The 15,861-nt window shown below is 40.0% G+C and overlaps 1 protein-coding gene across 3 annotated transcripts; it reads right to left on the reverse strand.

Annotated features, from left to right (window-relative positions):
• Window positions 1-2,366: 2,366 nt before the first annotated feature.
• On the reverse strand, window positions 2,367-11,531 carry LOC121719518 (CMRF35-like molecule 1). 3 transcript variants are annotated; one of them, XM_042105237.1, is made up of 7 exons: window positions 11,450-11,531; window positions 9,737-10,060; window positions 9,327-9,623; window positions 5,598-5,702; window positions 5,121-5,219; window positions 4,512-4,564; window positions 2,367-4,408 (listed from the first exon to the last, which is right to left on the reverse strand). In XM_042105237.1, the coding sequence occupies exons 1-7, from the start codon at window positions 11,487-11,489 to the stop codon at window positions 4,253-4,255; spliced, it is 1,074 nt and encodes a 357-aa protein (XP_041961171.1). In that variant the 5' UTR covers window positions 11,490-11,531; the 3' UTR covers window positions 2,367-4,252. The 3 variants fall into 3 exon arrangements, with proteins under 3 accessions (XP_041961171.1, XP_041961170.1, XP_041961172.1); XM_042105236.1 differs by having other exon boundaries at window positions 5,598-5,747; XM_042105238.1 differs by lacking the exon at window positions 5,598-5,702.
• Between the last annotated feature and the right edge of the window lie 4,330 nt (window positions 11,532-15,861).

Below are 15,861 nucleotides of genomic sequence, written 5' to 3' on the forward strand. Positions count from 1 at the left end.
TAGGCCTGTACAGTCATAAGTCGTATGTCCAGTCTCACACTAGGCCTGTACAGTCATGAGTCGGATGTCCAGTCCCACACGTCTGCCTCACTGAACATTTCTGAGAATCACACAAGCTGTTGCTTTATTTGGAACGGTAAATCTAAATACAAACCAATAGATCCGGAGTTAAAACAACCTGAGCTGAATCTTGAGCTAGATCGTTGTTTGCATTAACAACTAAATGGTTTACAGCCTGTATGCAGCAGGCATATAGCCACTTCAAAATAAAAATCTATTTTCAAACCACTGACAAAGCTCAAAATAGCCTTACACTTCGGTGGTATTGTGACTATTGTCCCTACAGACAAACCAAAAATGGTAAACTTTGAGAGTATACAGGTTATAACAAGGACTATTTCTGAAGGCCGAAGGCCTTGCTTCATGTTACGGTACAATGCACGATACAAATATATATCTCGTTCAGCCAGAGCTGCAAAACGCTGGAAGAAGTGTAGTAGGTGATGAACAACAACTAGGCTATTTCTAGGCTATTTCTTCCACTTAACTAACTTAATTAGACATTTGATGGACGTGCAGATCATGTCTTTATTGCGTCCGCTGGTTCAAGACCGATTCTGGATGACTACACAACGTGCAAACTATGTCTGCTATTTGGACATCTACCATGACCACATTTGGACCCCATTTGGACCTTTTTGGACATTATACAGAGGTCCTGCTGTGGATATCTATACTGGACGTCAGAAAAAAACGTCATCTGGCGTCACAGTCTGCATCTTCAGGCGACAAACATTGGACGTGCAAAAGACGTGTCTTTGTGCAGTGGGTTGTTTCTTAATAAAAACCAATGGCGTCACTGAGTAAGGAAGTGGCTGATTGTATGATGATAATAACGCTAATGACACAGATAGCAACAACACATAGGCTGGGTAGCCATGTGTGAACCACAATACAACCCATCCTGATGCAGTCTACTAGAAACTAAACCCCAACACCACCCAACCTGATGCAGTCTACCAGAGCCTGAACCCCAACACCACCCAACCTTATGCAGTCTACCAGAGCCTGAACCCCAACACCACCCAACCTGATGCAGCTTAACAGAGCCTGAACCCCAACACCACCCAACCTGATGCAGTCTACCAGACTGGACAGCAAAGCCTGATGAAACACAATTGCATTGATTATTGTCTCAGAGAAGTCTTCTTTGTCTCACAAGAAAGTATTTATTGTTTCCATCCTTAATACGAATGATGTCACTGAGTTAAGCTGATTGTATGATGATAATAACACTAATGAAACAGGTAGCAGTAACACATAGCAACCCACTCTCTTGTGGTCTGGTAGCGCTCCTAAAGGTGCCAGTCTATAGGCCTCCAGAGTCTGAGGGGGAGGGGAGGGTCACTGCTGCCTCAGGGGACTTTCAGTGGTGAAGAGGAGGGGGAAGTGAAGTCATTCTGATGGGCAGATAGAGGTTTTGTGGACAAGTCTGTGTGCGTGTCTGTGTTCACAGGAAATGACATCGAATGCTAACATGCTTATGACTAATCTGAGCAACAGTATTATTGTTTAGCCTTAGATGACCCCCAGACAAGAGAGTGTGGAGAGCTGTTGTAAAATGCTAGAGCACTTGTCAACTCTCACAAACCATGCGCACAGTGGATGCCATCAAGGAGAAGTTATGGTTTCTGGAGTCCAGTAGGACATCTGTAATGGCCATTGCCTCATATCTGTCATGGTGTTGCTGCAGGGTCTGTACCATATTCAGTTCCAAGTGCCTTAAAGGTGCCTTATATGTCACCATTCGGTTCCAAGAGCCCAAAGTGACCTGGGTTCAAATCCGATCAGCCATTTCCTTTTCCCACCTCATCTCTCTATCCTATTTGGTTCTAGGCTCTCTTCAGTATCCTACATTAATAATAAAACATTCATCTGCAAATGCGTGTCAAATTCAATTACCATAATGATTCTATTAGATGAGCCTTTTATAATCATCCTATCGATTTTAGGATAAATGGTAGACACACATGGGTGATGCTTTATTTGGCTACTTTAAATGCTGCACAAGTCTACAGTGTACATAGGACATAAAGAGACTCTTATTAGTGCTAATTTAGCCAGTTATTTTGTGCTGTATTTATTTTCAAGTATTTACAGGCATTGTTAATGTTGTACAGTGTTGGCAAATTTTAAAGAAAGGCACCTTAAATAGATTATTATTACTCAATATAGACACATAGTCACAACACATGACCTCTATGTTCATTTATATCAGTCAGATCATTTGATAAAAGTGGAGACTTGACCCTCTTTTTTGTGATTAACTTTTTATTAAAAGTTTTGGAAATTAAACAGACCATATATAACTATATGTATATAAAAAAACAAAAACATTGAGCTGTCATCACATTAAGAATGGAAGGTTAACAGTTGCACACCACATGATGCACATGAAAGAAAAAAGAGATGAGTACATTGAGATTAATAAAGAAACAAGCACCCTTCTTTCCGAAAAGGCTCTGTATAAGAAAATTGATAAAAACACACTACACAAAGTGCCTATTAATACAGATTACATCACATTACTTTCAGCAGACACTTCTTGTCCAAAGTGACTTACATACTGTATGTACAAGGGATTATATTTTCCCCCGGAGCAACTTGGGGTTAGGTGCACAATGGTAGAAGCCAGGAATCGACCCGACAACTTTCAGGCTACTGCACACTAGCCCAGCTCCTTCACCTCTACTACCAGTGCCTATCATAATTCTATGCCGTACTACATTTTATCTTTGCACTGAATGATTAAAAGATTTCATATTGAGGCATATGCTTTTGTAACCTGTACCAATTCCATGTATGAACTGTAATGCAAACTGAATTCAAGATGTATGCCATTGTGTCTGCTTTTTGTTTCCTTTTATATTTTATTTCCATTGTAACCAATACTCTGTACAACGTCTGGGACTTGACTTGACTCCATTGTATCCAACACTATGTAACGTCTGGACTTGACTTGACTCCATTGTATCCAACACTATGTAACGTCTGGACTTGACTTGACTCCATTGTATCCAACACTATGTAATGTCTGGACTTGACTTGACTCCATTGTATCCAACACTATGTAACGTCTGGACTTGACTCTGAACACTGTGGGGAAGGCACCCTGTTTTTTATAGATATGTATCTTAAGTAGCCAATGATTTGTTAGGGGAGGAGTTTTCCTCCTTTAAAAGGAAACTTTTCCCGTAGTTCAGGGCTCTGACTTCCTCTACTCGTCTTTATTTCCCTTTCATTTCCCTTCCAACATGTCCCCCCGTTATTTTCGTACTTTTCTTTACTCTTTTGTTTTTTTGCCTCATCTCATCCTATAGTCAGGACACCAGCAAGCACGGAGAGGGGCCAGTGCAAGAGGGGCCATGCCAAACGACTGGGTCCAGGAGAAGCCAGGGATCCGCACAAGATTATGACATGAACTTATTATTCTCTAGCTCTCCTCTTCCTTTAACTTTTTTCTCAATGTTTTCTCAATGTGTTCTTAGTACTTAGGTCATTTAGGTTAGTTTATTGTGCCTCTTTTCGTTCTTAAATCAATATTTGTCCTATATAAACTTTTTTACTATACTATAACCTTAATCTCTGGTGTTCTGATTCCCATTTATATGGGACAAGGGTATGTCTGTGTTTAGAAGCTAGAGTTTGACCGTAGTGATTCTGCAGATCATTACGATGAAACAAACTTGCGCCGACTTTATAACCAGTGTCAGATAACCTGCAAGGCCAAACACCTCCGTGCGTGAGCCACTGTACGGGGCCATAAAATATCTAAATTTGCCTGAAATTGAATAGAGTAAAAGGTTATATATAACAATAGGGAAGACGCAGCTTAGCCTGTCAAAAGGTTCCTGCAACCTATAAGAAATACTTGGGAAATTGTAGGTTTTGACATCCCGTTTATAACGACTAAAAAAGATAAACGACTGACGTCTAACAAATTTGGGTGTTACCTGCAGGGGGCAGTACAAATGTGTTGGAGAGTAAGTTGCCCCCTTGGAATTATAATGTTCTATATGCGTTTGGAGTAGTTCTGACACATTGAGTTTCAGTTTTATAATTTGATTCCTGCAGTTACACTGATAAGTGGAACAAACCACTTTAGATATTATTTCAAAAAATACATACAACAAGAAACACAGGACACAGATAGAGGAGTCAGATAGAGCCTTATCATTCTAAAGTGGTGGCATCACCTTTGTCGGTTTGTGGGCAACCAAGCAGTTAAATAGGTGGGGTCATTGGGAAGGATTGTGGGTAACTGGGCCAAGGCATAAACAGAGTTGGGTATAGGACGAGTTTGACTGGTATCTATAATCTCATCATACACGTGGGCAGTGACAGAAATCTGTTGGTGGGGGGAAAAAGAACCAAGAGATTATTAAAGGTTCTTAAATATTTTAGAAGCAATTATATAGCTGCCATTAGTTTGGTTGGTTTAGTTTTGTTACCTGATTGTTTTTATCAGTGATGTTTGATGGGCCGTCAGATGGGTGGGAATGCTCTGTACAACAAAAAACATTATGTGTATTTTTGTGGTGCAGGTCATGTGCATAATGCTTGTGTGTATGTCTGTACCCTCTTGTCCTCTTTCCTGTCTACATGATCACACCACATAATTAGGACAATAGTGTGTGCCCAGTGGTGTAGTCTAGTTAGCTGTAGTGGGTATAGACCCTTTCAAGAGAGTTCCATTATCAGCATCATAGTTGGCCCCACAAGACTTCCTTTTTAACATTCCATATGTTATCTTAATGTAGAGGAAGTAGATTGGGAACCAAATAGAACGTTCAAGCATTGTTTTTGTTTACCTTGTTGAAAGGGTCCATACTGTGACGTAGTCTAGTTAGCTTTAGTGAGTATTGAGGATTCCGGCCTATGTCACTATTCCTTACTGTTCCCATAACAACCATAACAGAGATATTAACGTGTGCATGTGTGTTAGCATTGTTGCTACCCTCTTGTCTTCTTTCCCGTCTACACCACATAATTAGGACAAGAGTGTGTGCATGTCCACATTCATTTGCATGTGATGAGTTTAGTGTTTGAGTGTCACTGACCTCTTGTCCTCTGTTTCCTGCAGATGATAACTATGATCACCAGCAGCAGAGCTACAGCAGTCAGACCGGCCTGGACAACCACACTCTTACCTAGGAAAGCTGATCAACCCACGAGTACACACACACACACACACACACACACACACACACACACACACACACACACACAGAGCCTGATCAGATCAGGAGTTAACATATGAAACACGCACACAGACACCACACACACAATCAAACACACACACAAATGCACCACTCACAACTCCAGTGCTGTTCTGTGTCTGGATGAAGTCAGTTTTGATCTCAACAGCTTCACAAACAGCAGCTGTCCAAATACAAACTCTAAACGACTACCTACTCTTAATACTCCGCCTTTAACAACACTGGTCGTGATTCTGTGCAAAAGGCTGCTGTTGATATTTCAGCGCAACATAGATCATATACAGAAAGGACAGAAAGGTGCGGTGAAATATAACCTACTCAGGCCAGGTACCGTCGGCAGCACTGATGGTGATGATGTGGACCATGAGGATGTTGTTGAGGAAGATGTTGATGTGGACCATGAGGATGTTGTTGAGGAAGATGCTGATGTGGACCATGAGGATGTTGTTGAGGAAGATGAATCGGGACGTATAGGGGAAGAATGATCATGATTTAGAGGATTTTAAAACCCAGATCTTTTCACTTGGCATTGCTGGCACTTCCCTCCACCCACAACCATGACCATGAAATCATTGCTCACCCCTTTCTCGTATTCCTTTCTCAATGTCAACCACATAGCCTAACCAAAAATGCCTTGGGTTTAGACATGATTAGATAGGATGCTGTTTTTGCCGTGATGATTCTTTTTTTGTTTCTTTCTGTAAGCGGTATGCACGCTGCTTATGCTCCCTAAGTGCCTCAATTAAACAACCTGCTGTCAGGCTAAACTGCTATTTAAAAATTTTAAAATGTCATTGATTCTTTTCTGATCTGATACAATCTGTGATGGGCCCTACACATTTACATGGACATACACTATATCTGATACTGTCATGGGGTCTTCCTGTCTATAACCTTGATGTATGCCATGCTATTTTCTCTGATCACATGCCCATTTTGTTTGAGTTTGCTCTCCTACTAAACTGCACGCTTTAATGCATTGTTGTCAAACCCTCCACAGCTCCTGAATTTTCTGCAGCTTTCAAACTTGCTGTTAAATCTCATTCAAACTCCATGCAACACCATGTAAGTTTTGCTCTCGGGGTCCCCCTACAGTTGGGAAACAGTATTGTCTTCCAATACTATTGTAAAATCTGTCATGGTTACACCAGGGGATACACGTGCATTTGTTGACGATAGCCGATACCCCCGAACTCTGCAGAAGGAGTTCTCATGTCTTGGGCAGACTGCCTGTGCGTGTGAAATGTCTTCATCCCAGGTACGGTGGCATATATTTCAGCATGTCACATGAATCGGAGCTATGTCTGCAAGTCATGCTTTCATTGCGTGTCAGTAACTTTTACTGTTCTCTCCTTGCTTGTTTAATTTTACTGTGATTTACGTTTTTTCATTCATACCACTTTTGTTTAATTGTTTTACAGCTGACGTATTACGAGACAGTACGCAGGAGCTTCAGGTAGCCTAAACATCCAGACCTTGCATCTCAGGCCGGAAGCTGTGAAGAGTTCAGAGCTTGGGAGTCGATCAAAAAGAAAGAGGGCAAGATACGTTTTTTGGGACTATTTTTCAGGTGCATTAGATGTGGTGTTTCCATAGCCTACACAGTGCATCGTGCAGTACTGATTGTCTTTATTGATTATTTTTACAGCTGCTGGAAACGAGACAGACTCCGAAGTAGCTACAGGGCAACACACCACAGACATCTGCAAAACGGACCAAATTCAGACAGAATTCAGACAGTTAGGTTGCCTACTGCTCCTAGGCGGCGAACAGCCACTTCACGGTGCTGCAGGATTTTGGGCTTCTCGTGAGCTTCCCATTTGTTGTGAGGGCAGATTTTGCTTTGTATTTGTGTGTCTGTGCTAATAAAGCTCTTTCTTTGAATAAACATGTTCCTGGCAAATGTTCCTTTCGTCAATAAATTAATTCATGTCCTTGATGGTAAAAATAGTAGCCTACGTAGGATAATAATAGGCTACACGATAATATCATAGGAATATGAATATATATATATATATATATATATATATATATATATATATATATATATATATAGAGAGAGAGAGAGAGAGAGAGAGAGAGAGGAGAAAATAAATACAGGTTAGGTGGCTAATTAGGTGGAATGCACTAAGCATTTGTTTGCACAATTTGCAATTCCTATTCCAGATTAGTCTGTAATTTCAAGAGCAATCGGGTTGCATGCTTTTTAAAAGTAACTAACAGGTTTAAATAAGGTTAACCCTCTAGGCACCACGGTCAAGTTTTCTCGACAAGATGTGGCACTGAATAAAACGGCCGATTTTGTCAAATAGGGTGTCATATTTTGTTCTACCTCCACTCCACTAGATGGCAGACATGTCATATGTCATCCCCCACTCAGAATAACGTCATGCTTCTAAACAAAATCTTCGAGCTAGAATCAGTGCGAGCAATAGCGGAGCTAGTATACGTGTGAGCCATTTTATCAGAGCGATATTGTCAACGTCAGTGGATATTTGCATTAGATTATTGTCTAATGGCATCAAAAAAGAATGGCATCAAAAAAAAGTTTACCCAAAATTAAGTGTTGGGTCTTCTATTCGCGGACCCTGATTCTGAAGGGGAATATCTGCCTTCAGAAAATGATGGTGATTTGTTTAGTGACCAGGCTTCAGATGTGTCCCTGCCTTGCAATGGTGCAGCTGGACAAAGTGAGATTTTAGCCTACACCAAGCACAAACGTTAAATCCTTTGCCCAATGTAGATGGTCCTTTGCCCTCTTTGTCTTCTGACCGTGTGCCTCTCCGCAATCGCAGCGACAGTAACATGGTGGAGCCTTTGTCTAATGCCACTGGGTATGTTAGACGAGACGAGTGTTCATAGAACAGTTAGGGGTCAACATAGAGGCAGGGTGGGGAGTCACAATGAGAATGACCGTAGGCCTAGTCCGAGCTGTGCCAATTCTCTCCACTTGGCGCACGCACGAAGCAGATCTGGCCGCGCTGCTCGCAGCAGGAGCAGAGGCGGTGTGACACGGGGCAGGAGAGCCATTATGCATAGTCTATCACAAGATGATGGGAATGTCATCCCTGTATAGGGATAGGGAGTCATTATCTCTACAGCAAAAGGCCTGCTACATACATTCTTTTTTTTTTTGTTAGCCATTTATTAGTAATGATTTACACTGTTGATTTACTATCTATTTCCTTGACCATTTAGTAGTGTACAATATGTGTTTTTTTTGTGTGTTCATGTTCTTGTGATGTGTGTGTCTGTCAGCTCAAAAAAACAACCAAAAAAACATCAACAAAAACAACAAAAAGAAAAGAAAATACTAACATTGTCTCTCGTCTTGTCTCGTCATCTCACTCCTGATCTGTGCCTTGCTGTGGCAAGTGAGATTTTGAACTAAACAGGTCTTGTCTACTTGTGTTTGTGTGTCATATGAATAATATGTGCCCCATACATGGAATCAGAGTGCCTACTGTATGTAGTATGTAAAATCTCTACAGCGAAAGGCCAGCCTACCGCTACATGCATTCAGTTTGTTTCTGCCATTTATTAGTAATGATTTACACAGTTTGTTTACTATTTACCTGAGCATTCAGTATTGTGCAATATAGCATACAGAAGGTGAGGGATATTTTGGGGGGAAAGAAGTGCTGCACATTCAAATGTGACTTTTCATGAAAATTCTATAATCCAATATGGCCACCATGATATGACGTCATAATATGCAAATTAGATGGGAAAATTTAATCCCTACATAAACTTTGGGTTATCTTTAGTATTTCTATAATTTACAGAAAGTCTCTATCTCTTATCACTTTTAAGATACAGCCTTTTGAAATTAAGATGTCAAAATCGAATGTTGAATGTTACAGTGTAGCACAAACTTCAGCAATTCAAGTTTAGTTTACTTTTCCACCTCAAAATTAAGTGACACTCATTTTAGGCAAGTAATCTCAATAAAAGACAAAAATTGAGCTCTACTTACTAATCATTTTAAGTAAGGAAATATATTATGTTTTACATTGTAAAGGACATCATATCAAATGTGTTACTGACCAATCATGAGTTGGGTCCGGCTGATCAGAGTGATGGATTCACCTACAGCTGCCTGTACTCCACACCAGTACTCTCCGGCATCTTCTGCCGTCAGCTGGTCCAGGGTCACAGACACAGAGCCATTAGGTAGCATGTGTATCTGCCTCCTCTCCTCAGATGTGTTGAGTTCGAAGCAAGTCAACTTTCTCTGATGGTGGCAAACATATTTCTTTCTCTCCTTGTTTGCTTCAGGGAAAGCGCAGATAAACTTAAAGCTCTCCTCAAGAAGACGAGAGATTGTAGTAGACTGCCATGGACCTGTCAATCAGCAAATGAGTCAAAACACAAAAGTAAGTATGCCTATCCCTCCTCATGGAGTCATGAAGTCTTTCTCTTTCTTTATAAGTAATCATGAGTCAAATTTTACAAACCTGTTTTAACTGTCAATGTTGTGTCAGCAGGCCTAGATATAGTAGTGTTCTCCACCACACACTTATATGTTCCACTGTCCGCAGGAGTCAGCTGTGTGATCAATACCATGAAATTCCCCTCCATTTTGTAGTCATGTAGAGAGAACCGTTTGTCTTGTGCAGGGGTGCCTCCATTATCCACTATGATATTCGTAGAACACACTGGCCCTGATGCTTTACAGAGATATTTTCTGTTGTTTATGTACCTGTGTACATCATAGCCACCACACTTCATAATGACAGCACCTCCTGTGTGTCCAGTTAAAGAAAGGGCCTGGACATTAACTGCAAAAACAAATAAAATTCATAGACTCACTCATCTTATATAAAGTTTAAAGAGCTTTGTACATATACATATAGACCAGTGGTCCCCAAACTACGGTCCGCGACCTCATTTTGGGTTGCCCCCCAAAACATGTCCGTGGTATATAGCATCTGGCCCGCACAGGAGTATGACATCGTACTATACTCTCTGTAATTTCCCCATTCATTCTCTATGGCGAGTCTTAACAGTACACATGTAATACTCTTTTTGTCCACTGGTGGTTGTTTTGGCGCTGTTTCACGTTTGCCATCGAAAACAGAATGAAATGTAGGCCTACATGCAAACAATGTAAGAGGCCTATGCTGACTGCATCAGTGCTCAAAGTATTCTAAAAGTTTATCAATTAATTGTTAATAACTAACTAACTTCTATTCAAGTCATATTTCTGTGACTTTCTTGGATAATTATTTCTATTTTTTATTCACTCGTTCAAATGTTCATACAAATTCACAATTCACAAAGTTCTCATCAGGTGAGTGAAAGTGGTCATTTGTTTTGAATCAAACATTTTGAATAAAATAAAATTTTGGGACTCCCAGCTAATACTTTTAGGAATGCTAAAGTCTTTTTATAAGTACTTTTTCATTTGAGCTACATTTTACACTGATATGACATGATGGCAATATAAACACAGCCAATGGTATTAAATTGCAGTAGCCTATGATTAAATGTAATGGAATATTCAACTAAGGTCAACTGCTGTTGTTCACAGCACTAAGCTATTTTTGGTTACTAAAATACTCCAAGTCACTGGCCCTCTCTTAGAGTCAGGCATAGTGAGCTGGCCCTCGGAAGAAAAAGTTTGGGGACCACTATTAGACTATTGGAGCCGGCCACTTTGAGGCACCTGTGCTAAGCTGGGCTAGCAGTGGGTACGTCAGACAGAGTAACTACATGATGAGAAGGGTATGTATCGACATATCTAACTCTGGGGAATATGGTGAATAAGCTAAAGTCCCAAAATGTCTGTGTCTTCCTTTAACCTTAGATGTTCCTGCTACTTTTTATCTCACAGTTTATGTCCCGCTTCTGTCAGAAATGCAAGGCAAACTAGGAATACACAACACACATACAAACACACAGAGGGCCGCAAATGAATGGACTGTGCCTTGTTGTAAAATTACATACACATTTAATAGACATACAGTACACAGCACGTCATACACTGCAAGGCTTGCTTACATACTGTACATACAAACATACAGTAAGTAGCACCAGGAAACGTCTTAGTGCAGGAAATGCAAAATTAATGAACACACACCCAGACAGAGGTGCTGGTTTGAATGATGTAATCCAAACAACTATAGTTATTGATCTTGACACCTTCAAAATAGCGGATATTAATTTACCTGTGAGAAGGAATGTGGTGAAAAGGAAAATAATTATCATGTTTTTATAATCCGCTTCTCCCAGTTAGTTCAGCCGTGCTGGTTCGTGATGATCGCATACTGTGTGTCCAACTCTCTCACAGGATCTATATTTACCCACTTCCTCTCCTCTTCTACAGTCATGTGTTTTCTCTCCCTTTCATCAGCCCTTCTTCCTCTTTTAATGATGTCACCACCACATACTGTACGCCAAAAGATGACACAACAGTTGAGTGGGTAGAGAGAGAGAGAGAGAGAGAGAGAGAGAGAGAGAGAGACAGCGGGTGAGAGACAGAGAGAGAGAGCAATGTAGGCTAATGCAATGTAATTGCTAAAGCTAATTTAATGAATGACATATTATATACTTTGCCTGTGGGCGGTGGTAGGTAGTAGCACAATTAGTAATAAGGTTACCCAAGGTTACCCAACTGTTGATAAATAGACAAAATCCAGCTCAAACAAGATTCCATTGTGGACTAGTTTGCATGCTCTTCCACTGCTCTTTTGTTAACTTTAAACTCACAAACAACACATGACGTGTGCCTGGCATTTCACTGAAATGGTCTTGCGCACAAGCAATCGTAAGGGTGTAATATGGCCAATGTTTATTTGAATCTTGGATATTATTAGATATTTCAGTCTACGCTCCATTTCAGATTTGTAACATTTGAGAAGCTGGCCCTAAAAGGTTGAAAAGCACTGCACTGCAGACATCATGCATCAAGCCCAACTGTGCACAAACACCCTCTGCTGGAGATAGCAGGTAATTGACTGATGGTCAGAAAACTGTACATGTCATTCAGTATCTTTCTGCTGCAACTAACTAAGAAATACACTTTATACTCTCCCAGTTTCTGATGAGTTCTCATGTTCTGGTATTTCAACCCACTCTCTGATGGTGGCCTGGAAGTGCTCCTAAAAGAAGGTGCCAGTCTGAGGGTCACTGTTGACTTAGGGGACTTCCAGTGGTGGTGAAGAAGCAGAAGTGAAGTAACTCTGATGGGCAGATAAAGGTTTTGTGGACAAGTACCTGTCTGTGTTCACAGGAAATGACATTGAATGCTAACATGCTTATGACTAATCTGAGCAACAGTATTAATGTTTAGCCTTAGATGACCCCCAGACAGTGGAGAGTGTGGAGACCTCTTGTGAAATGCTACAGCACGTATGATTGTCACCTCTTACAAACCATGTGCACAGTGGATGCCATCAAGGAGAAGTTATGGTTTCTAGAGTCCAGTAGGACATCTGTAATGGCCATTGCCTCACATCTGTCATTGTGTGGCTGCACGGGTCTGTACCATATTCAGTTCCAAGTGCCATAAAGGGATACGCCACCATTTGGGGTAATACGCTTATTTCCAATCTCCCCTCAAGTTTAAAGGAGAATTCTGGTGTGATATTGACCTAAAGTGTATTGAAACATGATACCGAGTGTGAACGTATGTCTCATAGCCCATCTCGGCTTGTCCCCTGCACTCCAAAATCTGGCGCTAGTTAGCCAATGCTACCAACAGCTTTTTCAATAGTGGTGCTTCGGCATCGGGCTAGCCATGCAAATAAATCACTGTTTTACACCCATTTACGAGGCTCAATGTATCTCCACACTTCATTGGTAGACTTCCGAGGGCCCTGACATTTAAAACGAGACATTGAGAACTTTGAAAAAGCACTGGTAGTTTACTTACAAGACGATTTATACAGACAGTATCTTCACGAAGTTTAGCGTTTGCAGCCATCTTGAATTTAGTCACGATAAGTCGAGCGACGAGTAAGAATGAACAGGTATGATAAGGGATCAGATTCCAAAAATAATTCAGTGGAAATGCATGGATTCCAGTTGCTGCTACTGGAAGAAACTGTTTTTTTAACAGCCATTTCATCATTGATAAGTTGATTACATGTCTATATTAACATGTTCTATCAAAGAAAAGATAGAAAATAACTATTTGTGTGTGTGCTGTAAAATGGTTAGAAGAAATTAAATCGGAATCGGCTAAAATCGGTATCGGCAGGTCAAACTCTATGAAAAATCGGAAATCGGTATCGGCCCAGAAAATTGCAATCGGTGCATCTCTAGTAATTTCACAATCAGGGTGTGCACAATTAAACATCTGCCTGCCTTGTCAGATATGACATTCAGCACTTGAAATGAAAAGACTGGTGAGTTAATGTTACTACCCCCCTTGCATTAGATGCGTATAATTATGCAAATACCTGTCCTGCCCATCTTTGTAATTTCTGTAGTTCATTAGATAGTGAACCAGTAGCTTTGTTCTCATGTAGGCCTATAGGTTAAACAAGAAAGTGGACTAGCCAGCCAACACAAAATCAAACCCATCACACAATTCACAGAATCCTACTGTTCAATAGACCTCTGAAATTCACCTACAAAAAAGCTACCATCTTTGTCCATATAAGGAGATCTGGTATCTTGAGATTTTTCCAATGGGAAACTTGGGTATTTTAAAGCAGCTTAGTCATTCCTTGTCAAATCAGATAAGGTAGTTTCTGCACTGTCTCAGATTTGATTAACATCTTGTTTATATCATCAATGAGTCCTAGATTACATTAGATTACATTAGATTCAATTTTATTATTATTGTGCAGCGTACAAGTACAGAGACAACATGCAGTTTGTGTCTAACCAGAAGTGCAAAAAAAGCAGAAAAGTGCAATGTGATACAAAGTATAGACAGGTGGTCTAAAACCAAGGCTTGTGAAATATTTCTGTGTAAATTGTCTGTCTTCATGTCTTGTTCAGACCTTGAAATTCTATCATGTGTACACCTTGAAAAACACAAGCCTCCTCAAGTTTTCTAGGTTTTTCTGAGCCCCAACAATGACAGATGACCAATGACCAAAAGACCATGGCCATCCAATTTGTTTTTTCAGCTCTTTCCCTTGTTTGCAAAGATTTCTCTGGATTCTCTGAATGTTCTAATGATATTATGTCCTGTTAATGATGAACTCCCCAAATACTTCACAATTTCATCTTAAGAAATATTAAAAATACATTGTTTCATCATTTGTGCACATCTTTACTTCTAAGGGTCCCTGCCTCTCTGTGATGCTCTTTTTCATACCCAATCGTGTTGCCAGTTACCCTAATTACTTGTCAAACATTCCTCCTTTTGTTGTCTTTATCATTACACAACTTTTCCAGGATTTTGTTAGCCCTGTCCCAAGTATTTTTGAAACATGTTGCTGTTATCAAATTAGAAATTAACATATATTTTCCATGAAATAGTCAAATTTGTCATTTTGTCACATTTGATATGTTGTCTGTGTCCTTTTTGCAACTAAATATGAGTTTAAGAAAGTTGCAGATTATTATATTTTGTTTTTATTAACATTTTACACAACGTCCCAACTTTTTCTGTTTTGGGGTTGTATTTTTGTGTCATTTTCAAGCGATTGAAGTGGTATGTGGGGTAGCTAGTAAGAAAATAAAAATATGTGGAAATAGCTAAATATATGGATATTTAGGGTGTAAAGTACTAATATTGTACCAAGTCCCATTCACAGAATAAATGCATGCAGGTGTTTTGGAAACATCAAAATAAACATTTACAATATACAATAGATTTTAGCGCCCCTGTCAGGTGAAACACAACATAGCATTTTGCTCCTTTTACAAGGCATTATGGTACTTGTAATTAGGGCTGTCAAAATAACTGATTCATTTTGATTAATTAATTTGAGAAGAAATAACAAAATAAAGTGCAGATTAATCGATTCCTTATGACCTTTGACCCCGAGCCGTTCTAGTCAGTAAAAATTAGACGGAAAAATGAAGGAGAGAGAAGAAAACGCGCTGCCTGGATCATTGATTGGAACATTTACTTTTATAAAACGGCCTGATGGTGTTGATAAAAACAAAGTGTTGAAAATAAAGTCCTTTGCAATGTCGGCAGCAAGGAATTTGCATATCACCGTAGTTCATCAACTCTATAGTCGCACATCAATGCAAAGAAATAAGTGTAGACATTGAGGGGAGTGTTAATTTATTTTCATTGTGTCCCCTAGGTTATATCTGTGGCCTGAAATGCCTCTATGTGAAGAAAAAACTTCTTCCCGAAGCACTTTTGAATTTCTTCAGCATATTAGGTCATATCATAGATTATTATGGCCGTTATTTTTTTTAATCGATTGAGCTCCCATCTGCAAAGCACCTGTTCTCAGGCACGGAGGAGTACACAATGTCCTACCCCACATCTTACAATAACAAAGATCAACTCAAATACCTAGACAATAGGGTTGCTTGGGCCCGTTTATTTCATAAAACACCGGATGTAAGCGAATGGATAACATTTAGATCCTAACCACGATTATCTGGCGACATCCCTGCTGCTCAGCTCATTCTTGAATTAAAAAAAAGATGTGAGTTATTT

The sequence above is a fragment of the Alosa sapidissima genome, chromosome 9 (assembly GCF_018492685.1).
Source record: "Alosa sapidissima isolate fAloSap1 chromosome 9, fAloSap1.pri, whole genome shotgun sequence".
Lineage (NCBI taxonomy): Eukaryota > Metazoa > Chordata > Actinopteri > Clupeiformes > Clupeidae > Alosa > Alosa sapidissima.